The following is a 21,966-nucleotide window of genomic DNA, read 5'->3' on the forward strand; positions in this document are numbered from 1 at the left end:
CTAGGAAAATATTTTGGAGCTCACCATTCTTCTGAGCGCTTCTTTCACATCCTTGTTCCGCAGGCTATAGATGAGGGGGTTGAGCATGGGAATCACTACAGTGTAGAACACCGTGGCCACCTTGTCAGTATCCATACTGTTGCCAGAACTGGGCCGGCAGTAAGTGAAAAGGATTGTTCCGTGGAAGACAAAGATGGCTGTGAGGTGGGAGGCACAGGTGGAAAAGGCTTTGCGCCTTCCCTCGGCAGAGTGCATCCTCAGGATGGTGATGAGGATTAGCAAGTAGGAGGTGAGGATGATCACGATGGTGGTGATCTCATTGAAGGTGGCCACGATGTACAGCAGCAGTTCATTCATAGTGACATCAGAGCAAGCAAGGGATAAGAGAGGGGGCAGATCGCAAAAGAAGTGGTCAATCACATTTGATCTGTAGGATGGGATCTCCAGAGCGAAACACAAGTGGATCAGAGAACACACCATCCCACACAGGTAGCAACAAGACACCAGCTCCACACAGAGATTCCGGGACATGGTGACCGTGTACAACAGTGGGTTGCAGATGGCCACGAAGCGGTCATAGGCCATGACCGCCAACAGGAAGACCTCACTTACCACGCATGTACAAAACAAGTAGAATTGCACGGTGCACCCCAGGAAGGAAATGGCTTTGTCCTCGTTTAAGGTATTAGTTAGCATCTTTGGCACGATGACGGTGGAGTAGCAAAAGTCCACAAAGGACAAGTGGCTGAGGAAAAAGTACATGGGAGTGTGAAGGTGAGAGCTGACCTGAATCACGGCCATCATGCCCAGGTTGCCCAGCACTGTGACTCCATAGATGAGAAGGAACACAGAGAAGAGGGCGACTCTCAACTCAGGGGCTTCTGCAAATCCGAGGAGAATGAACTCGGTCACACCGGAGCAGTTTCCCTTGCCCATGTTCCCATTTGATTGAGGTTGGAGAAAAATATTCATAGTTATCCTCCACTGTATGATCTCAGATTCATTTTTTGGCATCTCTTAAAAAAAAGACGTGAAAACGCATAAGATAGCTAAGTTTTTCCGCAAAGAATTAGGACATGGCTTTTGTGAAGTTTAGGAAAAGTGCAGGCATTGTGGAAAGATGCGTAAGGTCACACGTTGATTCACAGATCACACAGAAACATCCACATCCATCACGGTGTATATGATTCTTTGAGCGACTCCTACACAATTTACAGCTTGACACTGAATCACTAGAAAGACCTCAGACATAATTAGCCACAATGTGTTATGAAACTCAAATCCCTTCTTCCTGGCAGACTGTTTAATGAGCACTGAATCTAGTGAGATCTCAGAAAATAATGTTTTGAAATACACCACATCCTTCCCTGTTTTCCACTGAAATGATGAGAAGGAAGTCAGTTGAAGACTGTTAACCCACAAGTGTTCATTTTTTATCCATATGTTTTAGATGGGGAAAGCTTTAATCCTCCACACTAGCTTTTTTTTTTTCTATAAAGTAACATAGTGATTCTCCTAATCATGGTCTTTCTTGTCTTTTTTTGTTCAGGGAGTTTGTAGTTGGTCTCAAACTTCCTATAACTCTGACTCTGAAGCCTTAACCTATTAGACAAATAAATTCAGTTTTAAATCTATTTGAAGAACGAATCAAAGATGTACATAAGGAAGTGTTACCAAAAGTCTTCCTGCTGCGTTGTAGCATTATTTATGAGAGTAAATTTCAGCAATAATATGTCAAGCAAGAGGGATATGGTCAGGGGCACGTGGGTGGCTCAGTCGGTTTAGTGTTTGACTTCGGCTCAGGTTATGATCTCACAGTTTGTGAGTAGTAGCCCAGTATCTGCTTGTCTGTCTTCAGTGCAGGGTCTCTTTTGCATCCTCTGTCTCCCTCTCTCTACCCCTTCCCTGCTCGCACATGCTGTCTCAAAAATAGATAAATATTAAAAAGATTTGAACAACAAGAGGCAAATGGTGAAGGCTAAGGTACATATATATTATGGAAATCTATGCAACTATTTACAGGATGTTTTTGAAGGCCCTTTAATGGCCTGAAAAATCATTATGATAAAACGGTAAGTTAAATAACACTAAGCCAGAGTGTACATGTAAAATATTGTATATGCATACATAATTTGCTTTACCTATTTAACCCTTATAAGACCCATGACAATAAATATTTTCTTCTAACCATTTGAAAAGAAATTAGAACCTGCTTTATGAGGTGGAGTCCCCAGTGGATTATTCCTGGAGGAAACACGGTCTTCACTAAGATTCAATCCACTAGGTATGTCCCCCTTTGGTCAAATGATTTCAAAAAGGTAAAAGATATGCGCGTTGAGAAATCCCAGTCTGAAAACAAATAGTTATTCTGATAATATGGTTCTCTCTCTTCAATGGTCAGTAAAAGTGAGGTGTCTTTTTCTGAGTCCAACATAGTACCCAATGTTGAAAACCTTGCCTGTTTTCAAGTCTGAAGGTGAAAAATCAGGCTGTTGACTATTTATAGAGAAGTGGTTCTGGAGCAGGAGATATTTTCATGCCTCTGGGACCTGTGGCTCTGTCCCAAGACGTTTTGGGTTCTCCCAATAGGAAGGGGTGCTAGTGACATCTAGTGGGTAGAGACCAGGGATTTTGCTGAACAGTCAAACCGGACTTCTGTCAAATACCAGAAATAGGTGCGAATAACAAACCACCTTTGCTAAGAAGAGTAACCAATGCTCACAGTGACCACTTTCTATGACCCAGTTACTGTTCTGAATACAACTATTGACACATTTTATCCTTTTTTAAGATTTAAAAAAAAATTAATGTGTATTTATTCTTTGAGACAGAGAGAGAGATGGAATGTGAGTGGGGGAGGGGCAGAGAGAGAGGGAGACACAGAACGTGAAGCAGGCTCCAGGCTCAGAGCTGTCAGCACAGAGCCCGACACGGGGCTTGAACTCATGAACGGTGAGATCATGACCTGAGCCAAGGTCGGATGCTTAATTCACTGAGCCACCCAGGTGCCCCTTTATTTATGTATTTTAAGTGAATTATATTATGTAAGAGAAATCACACTTTTTGCTGCTATTTAAAATTATGATGCAATATTTTATATTCAATATTAAATTATTTTCAAAATTGAGAGGCACACAACCAAAAATTTCAGAGGCTAATATGTCATGTTCTATATAGAAACAACAGAATCTATCATAAAGAGTCTGAAATGTGGCAGCTTGAAATGAGGGAAAACACAAGATTGTCCGCTAGACTTTAGTAGAAGATATGTCTGAGGTCTCAACCGATTGCTTTCGTTTCTGTCAGCAATTGCTTTTACAACTTTGGCCGGGTCACTTACGTGTTATGGGCTTTGGTTTCCTCAGAGAAAAAGCTAGATGGTTGGTGTTACTTTTACCCCAAAATGATCATCCTTTGTCCAAGTAGAACAGAAGTAAAATAAGAATCTCTCTAAAGAGGGATTACCCTTTTTTGACTCAAAGTAAAGAATTCCTAATTCAATATAAATATTTCAAAAATAATTCAATGTAAATAATTTCCTAAATTTTGAGGAAAATTAGGATTGTATAAGTGCACGTAAATTGTATTAATTTATGAATAATGAGTTAATTTATTGTATAAGTGTATAAGTGAGTAAAGGAGAGAAGGCGTAACTAGAGATTGATCCAGAATGGGCTTATGGAAAGAAAGGTGCCAAAATTCCACCCAATGCAAAACGCATTTTTGAAGCGGAATTCAAGGGTATTGACTGAAATAGCAAAGTTTCAGGTCTGAAGACATCAGCAACAACAAAACATGGCCTTGAAGAAATTTATGTAACTAATTAGAGCTGGATACTATTGGAAAGGAAGACTCAACTGGAAAATTGAAGAATGAAGATATTGTTTACCTGCTTCCCAACCTGTAATATATGTAATCCGTTATAATTCCCTAAAGTTTGAAATATTTTCCTACAGCTGTGTAAAATATTGGTTAAAGAGGACTGACTATCCTTTCACCTCGTGTTGTAAAATAAAAGGCTCACTAAAATGTATTGAGTGTCTTGAAAAAAAAAAAAAAAAGGACCAAAGGAAAGTGAAAGATAAATTTGTGGATATGCAGAGAAACCGAAGTCAATAGAAGAGAAATGCATTCCCTCCTCAGACATCCATTTCTAAAACACTGTTTCTTAGATTGTATCTTTCCATGAAAATGGTTATTTAAGTGATTCCTTATTTTATGACGTATATAAACAGAACATTTTAATAATGATCATTAGTTCAAAATAATATGCACATTTCAAGTAACTTTCCTGAGCCCATATAAAATAGTTCTCCCTTACTAGAACAGCAGAAATGTATTACTTTTCATTATATTAATAACCTGTTTGCAATTTTAACTGTCCATATTGAGTAAAGAGAAAGAGAAGCAGGTATAAGGCATTCAAGCAACATGACTTATTAATATTACAGAGGCTTAGTATGTTGAATTTGCCAGATAAAATAAATAGGCCTTGGTGCTAATCACTATCTGACTTTATTTTATTTTTGAATAGTTATGGAAGCAATTGGTTTTGAGCAGTTTTTTAATGTTTATTTTATTTTTGAGAGACAGAGAGAGAAAGCACGCCAGGGAGGGGAAGAGAGAGAGGGGGACAGAGGATTCAAAGTGGGCTCGACACTGAGACCAGAGAGCCTGATGTAAGGGCTCCAACTCATGAACCCTGAGATCAGGACCTGAGACAAAGTCAGGGGCTTAACCGACTGAGCCACCAGGAGACCCTGAGCACTTTTTCTTAAGGTGGGAGTTCAGTTGAGAAGGAGTCAGAGATTATGTTCATGTTCAGGAAAAAAAATGATAAAGGATTGATAATGTTTGTGATGTCTTCATAGGCAGAATGTTACTATGAAACACAGGTTGGGCAGGCACTCATTATGCTTATTCTTTGCATAAGATTTTCTGAAATCCAGGGGCACTTGGGAGCTCAGCTGGGTGAGCCATGCTGATCTTGATTTCCACTCAGATCATGATCCCAGGGTTGCAGGATTGACCCCACATCAGGCTCTGTGATGAGCATGGAGATTGCTTAAGATTATCTGTCTCTGTCTCTCTCTCTGCCCCTCTCTCCCACTCATTTCCTCTCTCTATCTCTCTGTCTCAAAAAATTTTTAAAAATTAAAAAAAGAGATTTCCTGAAATCCAGTCTAACATCTTTAAAAGCCTTTGATGGATCTCATCATAACTTATCACACTGCCACAATGGAGCTCCTTTGAAACACATTCAGGATATAGACAATGTCTTATTAAATTTCCACTCATGCCAAGTAACCTAGACACACAATACAACACACACAACACACACACACACACACACACACACATGTTATATAGTAATCACTCAATAAAATATTTTTTAGATTACTGATTCAGTATTACATTCTGACCTCATGGTTTTGTGATGCTTTGCTCTTCTGAATGAAACTCATACGTGTTGTCTCCTGAAACTGTGCAATTTGTTATCCAAAGCCAAGTGCAGGTGATACCTATTTTTTGCAGTCATTACTCTAAAGTCCCTAAATGGACTTGATCTTTTCTTTCTTTCAAAAATTCTATGATACTTATTTTTTTTCTCACCTTATACAATGGCCACTTTCTTCACTGTCCTATTGTCAACACTGGACTGTGCATTCCTTGGATATGAAGACTATGTTTTATTTTAATTGCTAGTTGTACTTTTGGAGATATATTTATGTGTTTATTGAGACCTAGTCTACTTGAGGTATGTTATAAGAAAGGAGAATAAAATTAATGTTTACTGAGATTATACAAGGTATTCGACATGATATCTAAATTAAGGTTTAGTCTTCACAATCAGATTAGGAGCTAGTTTATATTACCTCAATTTTTTGGATTAAAAACCAAAGGTCAGAGGGGCTTCGGATTTTTTTTTCCAGCGAGCAAAAGATAACATCAAGATAAGTCTCTTGGATCCAAATCCACATCCAATCCATTGTACATCAACTCTTCATTATATTTAAATGTATCTTACAATCAACAATTATGGGCCCACTTGATTTACATTTCAAGGACAATATACTGCAATAATATGCTCAAAAAGAAAAGACTTTAGTTATCTTGCTGACTGTATCCTTGACGTCCTTATTTCTCAGACTGTAGATCAAAGGATTCAGCATAGGAATCACCACTGTGTAAAACACAGATGCCACTTTCACTGTGTTCCTCGAGTTTTTGGAGTTAGGAACACAGTAGAGGAAGACAATGGTTCCATAGAAGATGGTGATGGCTGTCAGGTGGGAGGCACAGGTGGAGAAGGCTTTGCGACGACCACTGGCTGAACGCATCTTGAGGATGGTGACAATGATAAATACATAAGACATGAGAATGATAAGCAGTGTGCTGACCACGCTGAAGGTGGCAAAAATGAAAAGCAGCAACTGATTGATGTAAATATCAGAGCAAGACAGGGACAGCAATGCAGAGAACTCACAGAAGAAGTGATTGATTGTGTTGAAACCCTGGAAAGATAATCTGATAGCAGAACATGTGAGTATCAGGGAACATGCTACTCCCCATGCATATGATCCGACCACCAGCATGGCACAGAGTTTCTGGGACATGGCCGCTGTGTAGAGCAGAGGGTTGCAGATGGCCACAAAGCGATCATAGGCCATCACAGCCAGTAAAAAGGATTCAGCTACCACAAAGGTACAAAAGAAAAAATATTGTACTATACATCCTGGAAATGAAATGGTCCTGTCTTCTACAACTAGGTTTGCCAGGGTCTTGGGAACAATGATGGAGGAATAGGAGAAATCCACAAATGAGAGGTGGCTGAGGAAAAAGTACATGGGGGTGTGCAGTTTGGAGTTAATCTTGATTATAACTATCATCCCAATATTTCCTACAACAGTGACACTGTAGATGGCCAAAAAAATCAAGAAGAGAGGGACTTGCAGTTCTGGGTAATCTGAGAAGCCCAAGAGAGTGAACACAGCCCCAGTTTTATTTCTCTCTGAAAGTAACATGATGGTTTCTGTTTGTCAGAATCTGAATCGGTCCTGAAAATAAAAATAGTAAGGGAGTGAGCATCTAAGAAGCTTCCTAACTACCCCTTACCAAGACTGGAAGATGAAGCAAAATATCTTTTCATAATTTCTCTATGTATTTTTATGTAAGATATGCTAAATGTCTAATATTTGAAAACACAAAATCATTTTTGAAATGTTCGTTAAGTTTAAAAGCAATACAATTACTGAATTAAAATTTTTTTAAGTTCTCGGGATGCCTGACTGACTCAGCCAGTACAGCATGTGACTCTTGGTCTTGGCATTGTAAGTTCGAACCCCATGTTGGGTGTAGAGATTACATAAAAATAAAATCTTTAAAAGTTGTTTAAATTCTTAACTGTAATTTTTAATATTTACATATAAAAGTATGAGATAAAGGGATTTATGGTTATTTTAAATCAAATATTAGCATAACCCTTTCAGCCCTCCTTGCACATTATAAGTGCATAAAAGATACACCTAATACAATATAATGACTGATTATGTCAGCCCTATAAGCAGTACAAACATGAGAAATTTCCAAATAAATTAATTTTTACATCACAGGTTTACACTGTGACATTAAGCATAAACACCTTTAACATTTTATATTTTTGCCGTTATTATTCATTTCATACAACACATTAATCTTTTTCTTTCTGACTCAGTGAATCTGATATCAAAATAAACCTTAATTCATTTTTTCAGAGTATTCTCCTCAACTAATGGGCTCCAAATTGTCAATCTGACCTCATTACTTGATAAATAATTAGATTAGATGCTAAAGATAATCATGTCTACTTCCTTGTTCTAGAGGTGACAAAACTTCTGGAGACACCTTGACTTTCCCAATGACATGCCAATAATGACCAATCTACATACCTGCGACTAGAGCCTTGATCAGAATCCCAACCATATGTCCATTCCTCCACACCAGACTCTGACCCCTGTTCTAGGTCTAGATACCAAGATATTTCTTTTATTGATGATCATACTTGTAATTTGTGACAAGCCAGCGTCTCTGGGCCTATGGGAAATAGCCTACTGACAATGTACAGACCAAAGAGCTGCACTAGAAATCAGCATCATGATGAAATAAGACCAGGAACTAGGGAAATTTTCTCTCCCAGAAATAACTAAAGTAGTAATAAGTGACTTAGACACTTTCCTTGCCTGGGAATCTCTCGCTTTCTCTCTCTTTTCTCACCTCTCCTCTCCCTTCAAGACATGCAGGATATTCATTCTGTCCATACAGTATCTGTGAAGGAGAAGGATTTTTTAAACACTCGAGGTAGTAATACACTATGAAGGCATTTTAGAAGAAAATAGTAATACAAAAGTATCATTGTACTTCTCCAGTTGGTGCCCAACACCTCTAAGATCTTACCATAGCAGAAAACTCTTAATCATCTCAATGGTAAGGTTACCTTTGGTCCCACAACCCAAGAGATAGTTTCAGATGGCCCATCAATAAAGATATCAGATCATATTCAAGACTGAGAGCTTAAAGGATCTCTCTGTCCCTATAGTCAGTCATACATCTGAGTATTAAAGACAACCTCAAAAGACATCCATCCTGAAGCTAGACGTTCTCATTATCACACTTCTTGCTTAATATAATATTTAACTGACTAAGGCTTTTCAGGTTTCATTTTAAATGAATGTGATATTCAACATGATGATTCTTGCATCCCAAATACTATTATTAAATTGTTGGTAAAATCTTTCTCTACCATTGAGTCCAAGAAATATAACAGCTGAAATCTGACCTTTGTTTTCCCTATTTTGTTCTAATTTTTCTCTAATTTTTCTCTGCTTTATCATCTTAATTAAAGCTGGCCCCTTTTAATTTTTTTCACTAGAGAGTCTATTCAATCTCTGCTAGTTTCATTTTACTTAAATCTTCTCTATCTTACCTTGACTATTTCTCCCATAACTTACAGAAACAGAACAATGCACATTCCCAAAGTTCTCAGACCTCTTCTATCCTCCCACCCAGGGTAGCCCTTGTTCATCTGAGCCAGGCCCTCTAAGACAAAACCGTGTAGCATAAATGCACTTTCTCTTCCTTGCATGTTCCAGATATGTTACTTCTGCAGTGACTAAATAATTCTCAAGAACTGTCTAGATCTAAGGGTAAGTTTCCCCCACCGTGCTGCTTCCCAGATACCCTACATTGAAATTAATATCAATCGGTCTCTAGAATCTGAAAACAAACCTGCTGATGGCAAAGGTAAGGCCACTCTTGGTTGGGACTGATGGATACATTCTTATATCTATAGTACAACCTTTGGGACATGAGCCCTAGAGATTATGTCTTGCCCCATTCTCTTGAGGTCATGAAATAAACAATTAAAATTAATCATTTTTCTCTGATGTAATGCTTGAAAACCTGGAGCAGCATTAGGAAAATTTTATACAAAAATTTATATAAATGTATTTTAGATTTTATTAATTTAGTCTGGAAGAAAAGGAGAGAGAGAGTGTGGGAGGGGCAGAAAGACAGAGAGAGAGAGAGAATACCAAGCAGGCTCCACACTGTCAGCACAGAGCCCAGTGTGGGGCTTGAACTCATGAACTATGAGATCATGACCTGAGCCAAAACCAAGAGTCAGACACCTAGCCAACTGAGCCATCCAGGTGCCCCCAAGTGTTATATTTTAAAATCACTTCTCCAACCCCTGATTACTCCCATACATACCTACAACCATTATAAAAGTTATGGAATTATAACAACCATCCTTATCAAATATTGAGTGGCTACCATATAGCAGGCGTAACTGTCTTCCTCCCTGCCATCCACTCTGACCCTGTTGGAGAAGGGTGAAGATCCCTCCTTTAGGTCATCATGATTCACTGAGAGTTAAAGCATAAATATTTAAAAAGTTAAATATCGAGTTGGGAAAATAGTCCCTTTGAAACCTTGTCCTATTCTATTACTCTTAACCACCTCTGCTTCTTCGATCTAGTCTGACCTCTTTGATTTTGTGTTTTGCTTTATGTTTTCCAAAAAATATTACCAACTCTTTCTTTATGGTCTTTTCTCCTCATGTTTCCTGCACATTGAAATGCTTTCCCTTAAGTTTTTGTTCAAATGCAGCTTTTCAGTGATACCCTCCAGAACATACTGTTTTACCACTGGGGCTCTTCTACTACCCAATATAGTGTTTAAAGTACTTCACATGTTTCAAATATATTTACTTTATTTATTTATTTTGAGAGAGAGAGTGTGTGCATGAGTGTGATTGGGGGGAGGGGCAGACAGAGAGAGAGAGAGAGAGAAACCCAAGCAGACTCTACACCATCAGCCCAGAGTCCCAGGCAGGGCTCGAGCTCACGAATCATGAGATCATGAGCTGAGCCAAAGTCAAGAGTTGGACGCTTACCAACTGAGCCTTCCAGGAGCCCCTCAAATATATATTTTAATCCTTACTTATTTCTTTATTTGTACATTGCTTGTTTTCTTCTGCTAAGGTAAAAGTTCCAGGAAAGCAGAGATCGTTCATTGCTTTGTTCACTAATATATCCCAAGCTCCTAGATGAATGAGTAGCATAAAGTCAGTGCACCATGAGTCTTCATTGAACAATAAATATGGCCTTCCAAAGGAACTGGGAATAGAGCCAAACTACCAGAACTAGGAGGAATTTCAGTGCGGTGAGGGGATAGTTCACAAAGAATGATAAGGATGTTTTAGAAGTGGTTCTTGAAACTGCAGTCACAACAAAACAGAATACAAACAAACCAAAAGAAATTTGCACTCCTCTCAACTTCCTGTCTTTATCAGGTTTATTATATCAGAAATCTTGACTTTTTCAACATCAGGAGCAGCATGGTGAAATTACCGGCAAATGGAAAATATCTCAAGTATTCTCCTTTAGAAAAATTTACAGGTAGTTTTGCTAAAGTTTTATCGCGTTGATCCATTTGGCAAACGTTTTTTACGTATCCATTAAATGCAAGGCTACAGTGTTGATATAAGAATAATAAGGAAGTGGATCACATTAAAACTTTTCTTTCAAAAGATGTATAATTTCTCTGTAGTAACAAGCAATACAATTGAATAAAGACTAAAGGTTGTACATGCTCAGAATTAAAGCAGGGACTGTTCTGTGAATTTTGTGTTTTGCTACAGGAACCAGGGAAAAGTGGTTGGGTACCTGATGAGGGTAAGTAATTATTTATTATAAGTTTATAATGAGCTAGGTACTATCTTAGATATTGGGGAAAAAGAGAAAGAATGTCCCTTTGTCAACAAATTTCTATTTAATGGGGAGTACAAATAAATAAATATGTGATCATTTTTTAGTAATTATAAATGCTATAAGTATATAACTGAAGATATCATTTTTTAAAAATTATTTAATGTTTACTTATTTTTGAGAGAGTGAGACACATGGTGTGAGGAAGGGAGGGGCAGAAAGAGAGGGAGACACAGAATCCGAAGCAGGTTCCAGGTTCTGAGCTGTCAGCACAGAGCCGGCCCGATGCGGGGCTCAAACTCATGAACCATGAGATTATGACTTGAGCCAAAGTCAGAAGCTTAACTGAGCCACCCAGGCGCCCCATTTTAAATAAGGAGGCCAGACAAGACCACAGTGAGGTACTATTTGAGCCTGTACCATGATGAAGTGAGAGAGGAAGACATACAAAGATTGGGGGGAAGAGTGTGGAGTTTGGGGCAAAGGAAACAGCAAATACTACTTATTTTCAAATGCATACTCAGCAAATGGCAAGATTGTGTTCTTTTTTATGGCAGAGCAAGATTCCATTGTGTGAGTGTCTGTGTCTATGATACATGTCTAGACATATATATACTCCTCTTTATCCAGTCATCAATCCATGAACATTTGGGTGATTTCCATAGTTTTGCTCTTTTAGATAATGCTATTATAAACATCAGAGTATGTGTATTCCTTCAAATCAGCATTTTTGTGTCCTTTGGATAGATATCTAATAGTGCAATTGCTGGGTCGTTGGGTAGTTCTGTTTTTAACTTATTGAGGAACGTCCATACTGTTTCCAGAGTGACTGCACCAGTTTGCATTCCCACCAACAGTGTAAGAGGGTTCCCCTTTTTCTACATCCTCAGCAACACCTGCAGTTGATGGAGATAGAGAGTATTATGCTAACCAAAATAAGTCAGTTAGAGAAAGACAAATACTATATGATTTCATTTATTTTATTTATTTTGTTTCTGTTCAGAAACAAAACAGATGAATGGGGGGGGGGGGGGAAGAGAGGCAAACCAGGAAAACAAACTCTTAACTATAGAAAGGAACTGAGGGCTGCTGGAGCGGGGGTGGGTGGGGGGATGGGTGAAATGGGTGATGGGTACTAAGGAGGGCACTTGTGATGAGCACTGGGTGTTGTATGTAAGTGATGAATCACTGAATTCTACTCCTGAAACTAATATTACATTGTATGTTAACTAATTGGAATTTAAGTAAAAACTTTAAAAAAAAATACACACTGTGTTTTTACGCATCCCAATAATTAATCAGTTCGTCGTGATGTTTTGTGCTTTCTAAATCTGCTTGCAAAATTATAACTTGGAGATTTCCAAGTGACATTATTCATGGCAGAAAGGAAAAGAAGGAAGCCTACTTGGGTATATCAATGGGTGTTCTTTAAAGCTCTATTTATGCTACTAAGTGGGTATTGGAACAATAACAAAATATGGGATGCCATTAGTGGAATACTTTTATAGTACATTTTCATTAAGAAATTATCATTGAATAATTTCCGCTCTGCAGAAATAATCTGAGATGATATAGCTTAAGAATAAAAAAGGTTTATCGATGTAATTTTTAAAAGTTTAACGGCGGGGCGCCTGGGTGGCTCAGTCAGTTAAGCGTCAGACTTTGGTTTCTGCTCAGATAATGATCTCATGGCTTCGAGCCCCACATAAGGCTCCGTGCTGGCAGCACAGAGCCTGCCTGGGATTTTCTCTCTCTCCTCTCTCTCTGCCGTTGACCACTTGCACTGTTTCTGTCTCTCTCAAAATAAAATTAGAAAAACTTATTTTAAAAGTTAATTTTTTTTCTTTTGAAAATATTCAAGGAAACAAAAAGCCCTTGAGCCAATGTTACAAGCCTCAAAACAAGATCCACAAGAACTGCTGGCCATGCTGATTGCTTTTTTTCCGTTCCTAATGTATTTCTTGGCCACAAGTCCTGTGTGCAGCCTGGAAAACGAGACTAATGTGGCTTGCTCTTTGTCCTGAAGGGCCAGAACATTTAATGGACAGTGAGTCCCTGACTTCCAGTCTTATTAATTTGAGTCCTCTACAATATAATAATATTTATAGAATATTATATTTCTCTATCAATCCACCTGCTAAGACAAGTGAGTCATTAATAGGAACTTATGAAGTGTGACAGTTGGTAAAATGAACATTTGAGTAAATACCGTCGTCAAAATTTCATCTAACAAAAAATATATCCTTACAAAATTCTACACATATTCTGTTGTTATAACTCAGTTTCCTTTATTATGTAAATGTTCAATGTATCATGTAACAGTTCCCTGGGGGCGGGGCGCTTGGGCATGCACACACATGCGGACCGGTATGTGCGTTCAGGTAATTTTGCGGAAGACTTGGACCCTTTGCAGAAGGCTGCATTCTCTGCATTGGGCTTACTGCTTTAATTGGTGTCATTTGACATGTTCCTGCCCTGGGTTTTATAAACTGACACCTCAAGAAGCTTTATTAGTTCCGATTCATTCTTTTAGCTTCCCTTCGGCAAGCATTGTTCAGACGTGGTTCTGACTCCTCCCGTGGCATTGGATCACAAAAGCACCTGTTAACTGATCGTCTTCTAGGGATCCTCGGTCCCATCTGTGGATGCAGGTCCTATCAGCTAGATCACCTCATTTTAGCATTCCCCACCAACATTTTGCATAATGGTTTTAATATTTCTTGAAACCATTGCCTTGGTGCATGTTTTAACATTAGGAGTTCTGAAATCGCGATTTTCTAATTCCATCCTCTTTTCTGCTTTTACTCTCCCTGAATTTCCCCTCACAAACTGTTAGGTAACCCTGAAATGCAACTCATAATAGAAAGACAAAATAAATATTTATTTCCCTTATTTATCAGTTTTCAGAGCAATGCCTTGACACCCCAGCAACCTTCAGTAGTAGCCAATGATTTATTATCTTTTTTTCTTTTTTAGTATCTAAATTAAAAATTTTAAACTTAAACATATCTGATGTCTTTTTGAAAAAAAAATCTTTTTTAGTGTTTATTTTTGAGAGAGAGAGACAGAAAAAGACAGAGAGAGAGAGAGAGAGAGAGAGCAAGAGTGGGGGGAGGGGCAGGGAGAGAGAAAGACACAGAATCTGAAGCAGGCTCCAGGCTCTGAGCCTTCAGCCCAGAGCCCGATGCGGGGCTTGAACTCACGGACCGCGAGATCGTGACCTGAGCTGAAGTCGGACGCTTAACCGATTGAGCCACCCAGGTGCCCCTCATATAAAATACTTTTAACTTGATACTCCATCATCATGTTTCACATCACTTCCAATACTATAATAAAAGTACAAAAAGCCCTTGGAAGAAGGAACAAAGAATTTGCCGGGTCTTAGAAATAGTGCCTCTCTGCTTATTACTAATTCTTCCATATTTACATTCCTAATCAGCCACCACTTTGTAGAATTCCTCCATGACCCTAATGATGCATGAAACAAAGGCAGAAGGAACTGGCAAAGGAACTAAATTTCTTTATAACCTGCAGCCCGTTGACAAATACTTGAGGCAGCCAGAGCAAAATGTTCCTCAGGGAACTGCCTACTGTCTTAATGCTAATGCTTTGCTAGAGGGGAAAACAACCTTAGCGTGACAATAGCCAGGCCTCTTCTTTGGCATCTGAAAATCTCACTGGAAACTTCCCTTGGACATTACCTCTTCCCAACTCCATAGTATATAACTAGTCTCTCCTTGTGGTCCTGGGGCAGCTCTTCCTGCCCACGGGTTCTGTCCCCGTGCTTTAATAAAATCACCTTTTTGCACCAAAGACGTCTTCAAGAATTCTTTCTTGGCCAGCAGCTCAGGATCCCGGGAAACCCCGCCCCCATCACCACCAAAAAAAACCAACCACCAACCAACCAACCAACCAACAAATAAACAAACATCTCATCACCTAACATTCCCAATGTTTAAATGGAATGGAAAAATGATTTACCATGCCAGCATGGTAATCCAAGAGATTTGAATTTTATGGTCTGCTGTTTACTGTTAGATAAGTTTCTCAGAGTTGCTGCAGTAAGTTACCACAAAGGTGGTGGCTTAAACCAGGGCCATGCATTTCCACATAGTTCTCAAGACCAGTAGCCTGAAATCAAGGTGCTGGCAGGGTCATGCTCTCTCTGAAGATGCTAGGGGAGAAGCCTTCCTTGCATCCTCCTAGAGCCCCCTACTCAGTATCAGCAGAGCACTAGTCTTCACAAAGACCTCTCCGTGTGTTCTTTTTCCGTCTCTTATAAGGACACACTCATTGGATTTAGGGCCCACCCTCATCCAGGGCGATCTCATCTCAATCTTCACCTTTATTACATCTGTAAAGATCCTGTTTTCAAATAAGGTCATATTCTGAGCTTCTGGATGGACTTGGATATTTGGGGGGACACTATTCAACCCACAACACTATGTTTCTTCACCTGTTGCTCATAGTTCTTTTACAAAACATTGAAGTGACCAGAAATCAATGATCAAATAACTGGTTTATTACAACAGTAGATTTCAAAATGTGGTGAATTGACTAAATACTTTGAACTGTCACCTCTACTAGAAGCATTGAGTAATTCTCCGTATAATAAATCAAATCTCTTTTGAAAATGCACACCTTTGACAAAATTGCATTGAGTGATTAATTAATTTCCTGACACTCTCCTTCACATCTTTGTTTCTGAGGCTATAGATTAGAGGGTTCAGCATGGGGATCACCACGGTATAAAATAAAGAACCTACTTTGATTATGAGCCATGAGTTTTTGGAGTTGGGTACACAGTAAAGGAACAGGACGGTCCCGTGGAAGATGGTGATGGCAGTCAGGTGGGAGGCACAAGTGGAGAAGGCTTTTTGGCGCCCACCAGCAGAAGGCATTTTTATGACAGTGACAAAAATAAAAATATAAGTAGTGAGGATGATTACCAGGCTGCTCACCTCATTGAACATGGCGATGGCAAAACAAAGCACTTGGCTGATGTAGGTGTCAGAGCAGGACACAGAGACAATGACAGAGTGCTCGCAGACAAAATTATTTATGACGTTAGAGCCACAGAAGGACAATGTCAGGAGAAAATAGGCGAGTGTCAGGGAAGAGACTATACCCCATGAGTAGGGCCCCGCCACTAACGATGCACACAGCTTTTGGGACATGACAGCTTTGTAGAGTAGAGGGTTACAAACTGCCACAAAGCGGTCATAGGCCATCACTGCCAACATGAACGTTTCTGACACTGCAAATATACAAGCCAAGAGGAATTGCACTATGCAGCCTATGAAAGAGATGGTTCTGTCTTCCACAACCAAGTTTTCCAACAGTTTGGGGGTAACTGTAGTGGAGTAACAGAAGTCGACAAAGGACAAGTGGCTCAGGAAAAAGTACATGGGGGTGTGGAGTTGGGGACTGACCCTGATGATCATGATCATGCCCAGGTTCCCCACCACAGTGACGGTGTAGACGGTCAGGAATAGCAGGAACAAGGGAATCTGCAGATCCGGATATTCTGAGAAGCCCAAGAGGGTGAATGTGGCTCCAGTACTGTGGTTTCCTTCCAGGAGCAACATGCTTGTGGTTGGAGAAGAATCTGAAATAATACTAAAAACAGTAGCAATGATCATCGTGATCACGCATTTCTATTGCACTTATCACGTGGCAGGCATTGTGCTAAAACCTTAAAATGCATTGATTGAAATCTTCAAATAGCACTGTGAATCGTAAAACAAGGAGCTTCATATTTTACTTAAGGATGGGGAGGCATATATAAGTTAAGGAACTCGTTTGAGATCGCACAGCTTACCAGTGATGAGCTCGGTTTTGAAATTGATCCTGAGTGGCAGAACTCCAATTAAATTTAGGGAACAGACAGAAAACTACACCACATTGTTGTAGACCACATGTATTTTTCACAGTTCCATCATTCTGAAGATCTGCCCTTTTTCAGGGGGTTAATATAACAATGCAGCTAAATGTAGCACTCAAATTTATAAAGCAAGGATCAGATGTAAAACATTAGAGGCAATAATACTTCAATAGTTATGATGTTCAACCCCAGGCTCAGGGAAGGCAGCATTTATAAGGCACCGCAAGAATTTCCATGTTTTGAAAAAAATATGTGGATGTGGACAGAACATAGCCCCACATATCTTCAAGCTTTCCACTGATTCTATCCAAATGCTACAATAATTACTTCAGTGTTCCAAAAACAATGCAGCAACCTGGTAAAATAATAAAGTCGCACTTGTGACATGTTTTCCCCCCACTTCTGTGTTTTCTTTCCTACTTAACTATTTTCTCACTTAGTGTCACTAATGCTTTCCTTTTTTTTTAAGTTTATTATTTATTTATTTTTTTTACTTTGAGAGAGAGCATGAGGGGAGGGGCAGAGGAAAAGGGAGAGAGAGAATCCCAAGCAGGTTTTGCACTGTCAGCGTAGAGCCCAACATGGGACTAGGTCTCACCAATAGTGAGATCATGACCTGAGCTGAAGTCAAGAGCTGGACGCTTAACCGACTGAGCCACCCAGGTGTCCCTTGCTGCTTTCAACAATACTCATCTAGATCCCTTAATTATTATCTTTTTAACTTTCTATTATTTTTAATCTGATAACTTTACTAGGCATGTATGATATTAAATACTCATAGAATATCTAAATTAAATTAAAAACGACATGTTTTGCTCAAGCTTCTCAAACTAGATGTTACAGCAATAAGCAGCAATGGTTACATTATGACCCGGAAAATTTCTGGTGGGGCCATTGGTTTTGATTAACGTTATATATGTGATTATCTTGTTTGAGTTATGCCATCTTTGTTTACTTGTACCTGTTATTTTGAGAAAGCAGAAGCATCTTTTGTTCACAAGCAGTCCTTAGCCACAGAAGTATCTTTAACCATTTAACAATATTTTTTTGTTTTTTTGAAACAATAAGTTAGCCAGTAACAGGCACATGTCTAAAATATTCAGGTTAATTAAAATATATTAGCATGAATCTCATAAACAAAGACATCATTTTAGTTTTGTCTGACCAGGTCAAGGTAGAAAGAAACTATTATTTCCCTCATAGCTAAATGCTGGTTTTTGATATTCAACAACATGTGCTTTCTATGTGCAGAGAAGGAATGGGTGGGAAAGGGACAAAAGCTAATGACAGTCCAGCATAATGAAAGAAGCCCGAGCTTGGGAACCTAGATTTGAATTCAATTTCAGGCTTTGTCACTTACTCTGTGATCTTTGATGAATTAAATTTTCTGAACCTCAGTTTTGTCAGCAATAATGACATGATGATACATGTTGCATGCGTGTATCAACATTATTTTAGCGAATGATGTTAACGTACTTAGCACTGAGTCTGAAAATTGTGGAATCCAGTAGGTATGGGCTTCCACACCCTCACTGTTTAAAAAAAAATTCTTAGTGCTATCACTAATTAATATTATTTTAAAGCCCTTGTATTATTTTTTTTTAAATCTAAGAAATAGGTCAAGGGCCAAAGTGGGCAGCCGCAGATAGGTGGGTACATCTGGGATGCCACAGGGAAGCCCAGGTCTCTTTCCTGAATCTCCACTTGACCCTGATCATCTGAATTTTCCAGTTACTGTCTTTCAATAAATTCCCTGTGTTTTCCCCTTTGCTTTCTCATTATTATCTGCTTCTTTCTTGTCCTCTCTTTATAATATCAGGTTGGCACCCATGGAGACTTGGCAAAGTGCAATCATTACCCAGCTGGATTATAGTAGCTTAAACACAGCTAGCTTCCCTGGAGTGCTTCTAGCTTGCACTGGAAGAACATCAAATTCTTCTTCCCTTGATTACTGTGGCTATTAGGACAGCCTTTAGCTCTGACAACTTGGATTTCTTCCTATTGACTAATTTATCAAATCAAAATTTCTATGCTCAATTCCACCTAAGGCCTGACCCGAGCCATTTCCCAACATCTTACCTCCTTTAATGCCAATATCCATGGCTGATCATCAACACGTGCTCATTTGTTCTATGGTTTATGTGATTTTTCTTTCCTTTGACCTGAAATACTCTCTTTTTCTCCTGTGTGTTGATGCAGCACTTGCATTCAATGAAAACTACTATCACAAAGAAACCTTCCCTTTTCACTCCAGCAGTATTTTCTACATTCTTGCTGTACTTATGGACATTATTCTCAGGAGATCAAAATGTCATGATCTGTTACGTTCACTACGACTTTATACATGTTATTCTTATCTCCTATCTATAGGACTTTGAGATGTCGAGGACAGTCTCAGTTTTTACAATATTCTTTTGAAATTTTCAGTGTGATTCTACTATGCTAGGAGCATGGTAGCTCTTCTCAAAGTAAAAATTGGGATGATACCCTAGCGAAGGGGGAAGAAATCACAGCTCATCAGCGGGAGCTGTTAGAAAGACCGACTTCAGAGACATTATGTCATTTAGACCAGCAAAGAGTATTCCCTGTCTCAAAGGCTGCAGGTCCCCCATATAAATGAAAGATTACACAAAATAGATCAGCCAGCCTGATACCAACTCACCTGAAGATCCTGTGCTATTATTAACAGTCTCCAAGGAAGTTCCAACTCAGAATTCAAACATTATTAAACATATTAAGCGGTTGGTAAATATTGCAGGAGTAGAGAATAAATTTTAATTAGTGTGACAGGATTATATTTCTTAGTATCCAGAGAAACTCAGAGAAAGGGGAGAGAGAAAGAGAGAGAGAATCTGACTCCTAGGACCGAAATGTAGGGTTTATGTATGCTTCCATGACCTCAGAGATTTAGACCCTAGAGAATTAGTACTCAACTTTTGTTTTTACATCACAAACTCAGAAATGAGATTGCGTGCTAGCTTGTGTGGCGTTTTACAAGAATGCAATTTCTTCTAAATCACTGGAGACAATGTCACCAAGTCTACAGCATGAATTTCTTTTAAAAATGTAATTATAGAAAATATACAAACTGACTTGGAAAATATGGTAACTACAGTAAACAAAGGTAAGGATAAATCAGCCAATATGCAACCATTCAGAGATAACTGTTATTAACATTCACTGTATGATTTTTCTCTTTTTCTATGCAAAATATATTTGTTGTGAGATGTATAAACAACAGAACTTGGATTCTGGATTTTTCATTTAACATAAAATAATCATTTTTGTCCTTGGAAATATTGATTTGCTTCATTGAGATAAATGTGTGTGTGTGTGTGTGTGTGTGTGTGTGTGTGTGTGTGTGTGTTTCAAATATGGGCAATCTATTCTTCCAAGTTTGTACTAATACAGTTGAATATTATAATCTTTTTGTGTCCATACGTTTTTAAAAATGACTAAGTATTTTGGTTTTTTTAATTTTTTTAAGTTTATTTATTTATTTATTTATTTTGAGAGAGAAAGAGCTGGAGCAGGAGTCAGGGAGAGGCACAGAGACAGAGGCAGAGAGGGAATTCAAGCAGTCTGCACACAGTCAGTGCAGAGCCTGAGGCAGGGCTTGATCTCATCACTGCGAGATCATGACCTGAGCCAAAATCATGTTGGATGCTTAACCAACTGAGCCACCTACTCACCTGACAAATGTATTTTGGAAGCATGTTTAACTCTCTAAAAACAATGGGTGCCAACCAATCCATTGGTTCTACTTTACCTGAATACCACTCAATTAGATCCATTCAACACTCTCCCTGGGCCCCTGAAAACCTATCTCTTAGCCTGCTCTTGCAGGGACCCTAACACAACAGAGGCTATTTATCACAAGGAATAGAAACATTTGTGGTAAGTGACATGAATCCCAGAGGTCTGCATTGTCATTCTCACACTGGGATAGGCATCAGTTCCGCTCTGCCTCTGCTCCCCACCACTACACCTCTGCACACTGGAAATGTGAATTCTTTCTGATTTCCTTTCACAATTAGAAAGGTAAATAATACATTTGCCAAATCAATGTTTGCATGTTGTGTGCCTTAAGACATATTCATCTGACTGAGGCTACTATTTGGTTGAGTTTTCCATGGTCTATGGTTATTCTCCAAGATCCATCTGGTTGCCTCTTGCTTGAAGAACTCTTCATATGACTTCTTTTACTGGCAGTCACCAGCTGTTCCTTCACATTCACATTTTTTGCTGGTTCGGGGAACAAGCTGAGGAGATTTGGCCCTTGCAGAGGGTCAATACTGAGGAAATAATCTAGCAGTGCTTTGTGGAGACACAGGAAATTTATTTGATAAAGTTGTCTAAAAATTTAGTGATGGGAGTGCCTGGGTGGCTCAGTTGGTTACACGTCCAACTCTTGATTTTGGCTCAAGTCACGATATCATGGTTCGTTAGATGGAGCCCCGTGTCTGGCTGGCTCTGCCATGAACAATATGGATCCCGCTTGGGATTCTCTCTCTCTCTCCGTCTCTGCCCTTCTCCCCATCTCTCTCTCAAAGTAAATAAACATTTTTAAATGTTTAAAAAAAGTATTTACTGGTAAATTGAAAAGTAAAGAAATCCTAAACTCTGTAATTTTTCCCTACAGAGCCTTTGTTATGTTCTAGGTTGCTGTGGGAGGCTGGGTATGTGAACCAGAGAGACAGATTGAAATTTCCTACGGAAATGTCATGGTGTTTAAGAAAAAAAATATCTCACAAGAGAATTGAGACCTTGCTCAAAGGCTTGACCATCTCTCCCCTCTCACAATATTTGTCTGGCTATTAAGCTGCAGAAGAGAAA

General features: G+C 39.0%; 3 protein-coding genes across 3 annotated transcripts; all 3 read right to left on the bottom strand.

The window, feature by feature from the left end:
- On the bottom strand, positions 1 to 936 carry LOC109245289 (olfactory receptor 5L1-like). The gene has a single exon (XM_019412594.2). The coding sequence runs from the start codon at positions 934 to 936 to the stop codon at positions 1 to 3; it is 936 nt and encodes a 311-aa protein (XP_019268139.2).
- Positions 937 to 6,089: 5,153 nt separating this feature from the next.
- LOC109245287 (olfactory receptor 5D18) lies at positions 6,090 to 7,025 on the bottom strand. Its single transcript, XM_019412593.2, has one exon. The coding sequence runs from the start codon at positions 7,023 to 7,025 to the stop codon at positions 6,090 to 6,092; it is 936 nt and encodes a 311-aa protein (XP_019268138.2).
- Positions 7,026 to 15,862: 8,837 nt separating this feature from the next.
- LOC109245195 (olfactory receptor 5D13-like) lies at positions 15,863 to 16,834 on the bottom strand. Its single transcript, XM_019412510.2, has one exon. It carries the CDS (start codon positions 16,832 to 16,834, stop codon positions 15,863 to 15,865), a length of 972 nt encoding a protein of 323 aa, XP_019268055.1.
- Positions 16,835 to 21,966: the final 5,132 nt, after the last annotated feature.

Source organism: Panthera pardus, unplaced genomic scaffold (assembly GCF_024362965.1).
Source record: "Panthera pardus isolate Hobbes unplaced genomic scaffold, ASM2436296v1 HiC_scaffold_12, whole genome shotgun sequence".
Classification (NCBI taxonomy): Eukaryota; Metazoa; Chordata; class Mammalia; order Carnivora; family Felidae; genus Panthera; species Panthera pardus.